The 4,376-nt window shown below is 39.2% G+C and overlaps 1 protein-coding gene across 1 annotated transcript in view; it reads right to left on the bottom strand.

The window, feature by feature from the left end:
• Positions 1 to 3,228, bottom strand: part of LOC107691082 (cdc42 effector protein 1-like) — a 7,107-nt gene extending 3,879 nt beyond the window's left edge. Inside the window, exon 1 of the mRNA XM_016489561.1 lies at positions 2,496 to 3,228. Coding sequence (XP_016345047.1) covers positions 2,496 to 2,949 — 454 coding nt within the window. The 5' untranslated portion in view covers positions 2,950 to 3,228. The remainder of the gene's footprint in view (positions 1 to 2,495) is intronic.
• Positions 3,229 to 4,376: the final 1,148 nt, after the last annotated feature.

Raw genomic sequence — 4,376 nt, 5'->3', positions numbered from 1 at the left:
CTAAATTAGGAGCTCTCTGAGAGGATTCTTAGAATCTTTAAGAATACGGGCCCTGGGCCCATAAAGAAACACAACAGTAGCTACAACTACAGCTATAATTATTAATGAATAATTATTACAATAAGAATACTACTGGGGCCAGTTGTTTAAAAAGCTGAATCTGGATCAGAATGATCTGGATTTGTAAATCCTATGTTTTGCTATCCAGGATCAGGTAACCCAAAATGCAAAGCAAGACGGGAAACCTATTGCTGATGACACATCTTAATATTCATTGGTTTAAACAAGCATGATGTTTTATTCTGTTTTAAAGGGCTCATCGGATGAAAATCTGACTTTTTCCGTGTTTAAGTGCTATAATTGAGTGGCCGGTGCATCTACCAACTCAGAAAATGTGAAAAATAAGAACCCAGTAGGTTTGGTTTTGTAAGCCTTTCTCTGCAAGCATGTGAGAAAATGAGCCGATCAGATTTCTCTCCCCTTCTGACGTAGGAAGGGGTTCTTAAAGCGACAGCGGTTGACTTGTTCTGACGCCATGGCAAAAGTTCGCGGAAAACAATCTACTAATGAATACCAACTACAATTACACAAATGCTTTTAAGCGTTCACACGTCTCGTCTGTAATATATGAGCTCCGTCGGTTTGTGAGCTGCTGCCCATCCCGAGACGGAGTTTAAAAATAACCTGTTAAAGAAGCCTAATAGGATTTACGAAGAATTTAAACACCTGCTCGTGAATGCAAAAACCCTACACTCTCTCTGATAGTAGAAAAAAATGATGTTTCTTGCACAAAATGACTTTAAAAACCATCTAACATGTCACCATGCTTTTAAAAGAATCACTGAATCTCTCTTTAAACAACATTTAGAGACACGTTCAGATTTACATCAAGCAGAACTTCTACCAAACATCTGTTTCACACCATCACGTCTTTTATATCTCCTTTAAAACTGCATCTGAGTGCATGTCCACACCAAAGTTGAACACTGTTTCTCCAGAAACGTGACGTTTTGTAAAATGAATGACATCCAGCGCTGTCCTTTTCCTTCAGCTTTGTCCCGACACACCTGACGTCCACCAGCGGTCTGATCTGTTATTTTAGTGTTTACGAATCCCACCGCAGGCCTTCAGCGCGTCCGAACATCCCCCAAAACAGCCCGTCTAAAGCGCATCAGACGCGCATATGATCCGCTGTGTTTTGTCTGTGGCTCAGAGGAGGCTGAACGGCTGGGATTGGCCTGGATTAGCTGGATTATTCGTCCTCGCTCTCTCTCTCTCACTCACTTCTTTTATTCTTTCTCTCGCCGGACCGTCTCAATCCATTTAGCCGCACGTCAGTCAGTATTTTCCTTTCACACCGTGACACGCGTCCTGAGAAAGAGAGAGTCAACACCACATGACTAGAGCAATGTCATGTCATCTTTATACAGTAATGATGGGGGGAAATATATATATATATATATATATATATATATATGCAATGATCTGAAGGACCCACTCCTCCACCCCTGGAATACGATTTTAAAGGGCTCATCGGATGAAAATCTGACTTTTTCCGTGTTTAAGTGCTATAATTGAGTGGCCGGTGCATCTACCAACTCAGAAAATGTGAAAAATAAGAACCCAGTAAGTTTGGTTTTGTAAGCCTTTCTCTGCAAGCATGTGAGAAAATGAGCCGATCAGATTTCTCTCCCCTTCTGACGTAGGAAGGGGTTCTTAAAGCGACAGCGGTTGACTTGTTCTGACGCCATGGCAAAAGTTCGCGGAAAACATGCTAAATGTTCTGTCGTTGGCTGCACAGACGAACACAAATCATTATTTAGAGTCCCAGCCTCAGAGGAGACAACAGAGGAATTAATTTTAAATTTTTTTTTTAGTGGAAATCCCAGAAGGAGGGTGGGGTGTGCAGTAACTCATTATCATTTAAAGAGACATACACCAAAATGGGTTGGCGTGAGCAGAGCTGTTTCTGAGAAGGCAAAAAGGGTGTTGTTTACACAGCCACTGAGTGTTTTTAAGCAAAATATGTTACAGACATCTAATGAAGACCCTAATAAATCATGCCAACTTGTGGAAAATGTTCATCCGATGAGCCCTTTAAACACAGAAAGCGATCTAAACCGAAAGCGTCAGATTCAATTTGACCCCCTCGAACCCCCCAAAACGCGTAGGTTTTAACCATTAGATGCGGAGTCGGACCATCACCGGTGTATTTAGAACATTCGCTGCTAAATTCAAACGCTTTGTCTGGCGCTATACAGTGTTTTCAACCACATAAAATTTATTTTAACGATAACATATAGATAACGATAACAAAATTATAAAAATAGCTACAACAATACCTATAACGATAGCTGTAATAAAATAAATTATAATAAAACAGGCCTACCTATAATGCTAATTATAACAATATCTACAACAACAACTATAACGATAACTATAGTGATAAACATAACGATAAATATCATTGATAAGTTTGGTGTCTGTGTTGGTACCGTAGGAGCAAAGCGGTGCGTCCGGTGAGCTGGTGGAGGTGGGCAGCAGCGCCCTCATCAGGCCGCCGTCGTTCATGTTCAGCTGAGGCAGAGAGATGGCGTTTTTAATGATGGGCGAGATGGGCGGCGGAGGGGACGAGAAGTCACGTGACCCTCCTCTCCGGGGCAGAGGAGTCTTTCTCACATGCTGCAGTGTTCGTGACAAAAAGCGCGTCGGTTTGGAGCCGGGGGGCGAATCCGGGTACCGTATCCCATCGCTGTTACTTGATCCGCCGTAGTTGCTCAGAAACGAAGTGTCACCGAAGACGTCCCCGCCGCGGCCCACGTGCATGGTGTGGCGGAAGTCGCCGAGCGGCGGACTGATCATGTCCACCGACAGCTCGCTCTTAAACCGCCGTTTGCCGTGAGACGTGGACACCAGGCCTTTGATCGCCGGCAGCTTTCCCAGACTCATGACGAGAAATATGACTTAAATGATCCTTAACACCAAAGCCAAAAAGTCTGTCAAAAATATAAATTGATGATGATGTGCTCCTCAAATTTAAACAGATGTCAGATGTAACTGCAGCAGAATAAATAGTACATTAATGTCAAATAATCATTAAAATATCACAAAAAAGTCACGTGGAAAAAATTGCTTTAAAAAAAAATGCTAGTTTAACGAAGTGATTAAATACCCAGAAAAATGAAGCATAATAAATGCTAAATTTATGTAAAATAATTCTTAAAACAGATCCAGAGAGAGAAAAAATGGTTAATGTTAGTTTTATGAAGCAATCAATCAACCAGATAAATCCATTTGAGTAAATGCTAATGTCAAATAATCATTAAAAGATATCTAGAGAAAGAAAAAATTGTCGAAAAATACTTAAAAAAAAAAAAATCCTAATTCTACCTAAACGAAGCAAACACCCAGATAAATACAGCTAAATAAATGCTAAATTAACTTCAAATAATCATTTGAATAGATCCAAAGAGAGAAAAATGGCGGAAAAACATGTCAGAAAAAGTATAAATGTAAATATAAAGACATGAATTAAAACAGTATTTTAAGCTAATTGCTAACAAGTGTTTTTCTGTGATCTAATCAGATTCACTTTAGAATGAGCAGCAAAACCACAAAAAAACTCTCAGTTTGATTATAATATCCTGCAAAAATGTCATTGAAGACTGTTTGAAAGAGCATTGTGACAAAATCTCTACTAAATCTACTAATGAATACCAACTACAATTACACAAATGCTTTTAAGCGTTCACACGTCTCGTCTGTAATATATGAGCTCCGTCGGTTTGTGAGCTGCTGCCCATCCCGAGACGGAGTTTAAAAATAACCTGTTAAAGAAGCCTAATAGGATTTACGAAGAATTTAAACACCTGCTCGTGAATGCAAAAACCCTACACTCTCTCTGATAGTAGAAAAAAATGATGTTTCTTGCACAAAATGACTTTAAAAACCATCTAACATGTCACCATGCTTTTAAAAGAATCACTGAATCTCTCTTTAAACAACATTTAGTCATGCAAATAAAGTCCTGTCAACATATAAAGTATTCTCCAGCGTCTCCTCGTGTGTGTGCAACGTGACAGTGTGTGTGTGTATATATATATATATTCTTCTCTTTTTTTTAATGATCAATTATTATAAGAGAAACATAATTAAAACCACAACTGAGAGTAATTGGAATTACAAAAGATAAAATACAATATTCAGAGATATAATAATGTGAAACATGCTTAATCGTCATGAAACTACAGATTAAAGTTTCTCCTGACAGACACACTCATTTACACCAATTAACATACAGTACAAACACACACTTCTCCGTCCAGACTGTTATTGCTGGAGTTTAATTACACCTGTGTGTGTCTCTATACACACAC

This window comes from Sinocyclocheilus anshuiensis, unplaced genomic scaffold (genome assembly GCF_001515605.1).
Source record: "Sinocyclocheilus anshuiensis isolate Anshui unplaced genomic scaffold, SAMN03320099.WGS_v1.1 scaffold30, whole genome shotgun sequence".
NCBI classification, from domain to species: Eukaryota; Metazoa; Chordata; class Actinopteri; order Cypriniformes; family Cyprinidae; genus Sinocyclocheilus; species Sinocyclocheilus anshuiensis.
Note: the sequence above shows the minus strand (reverse complement) of the source record. Positions and strands in the feature narration are given on the sequence as shown.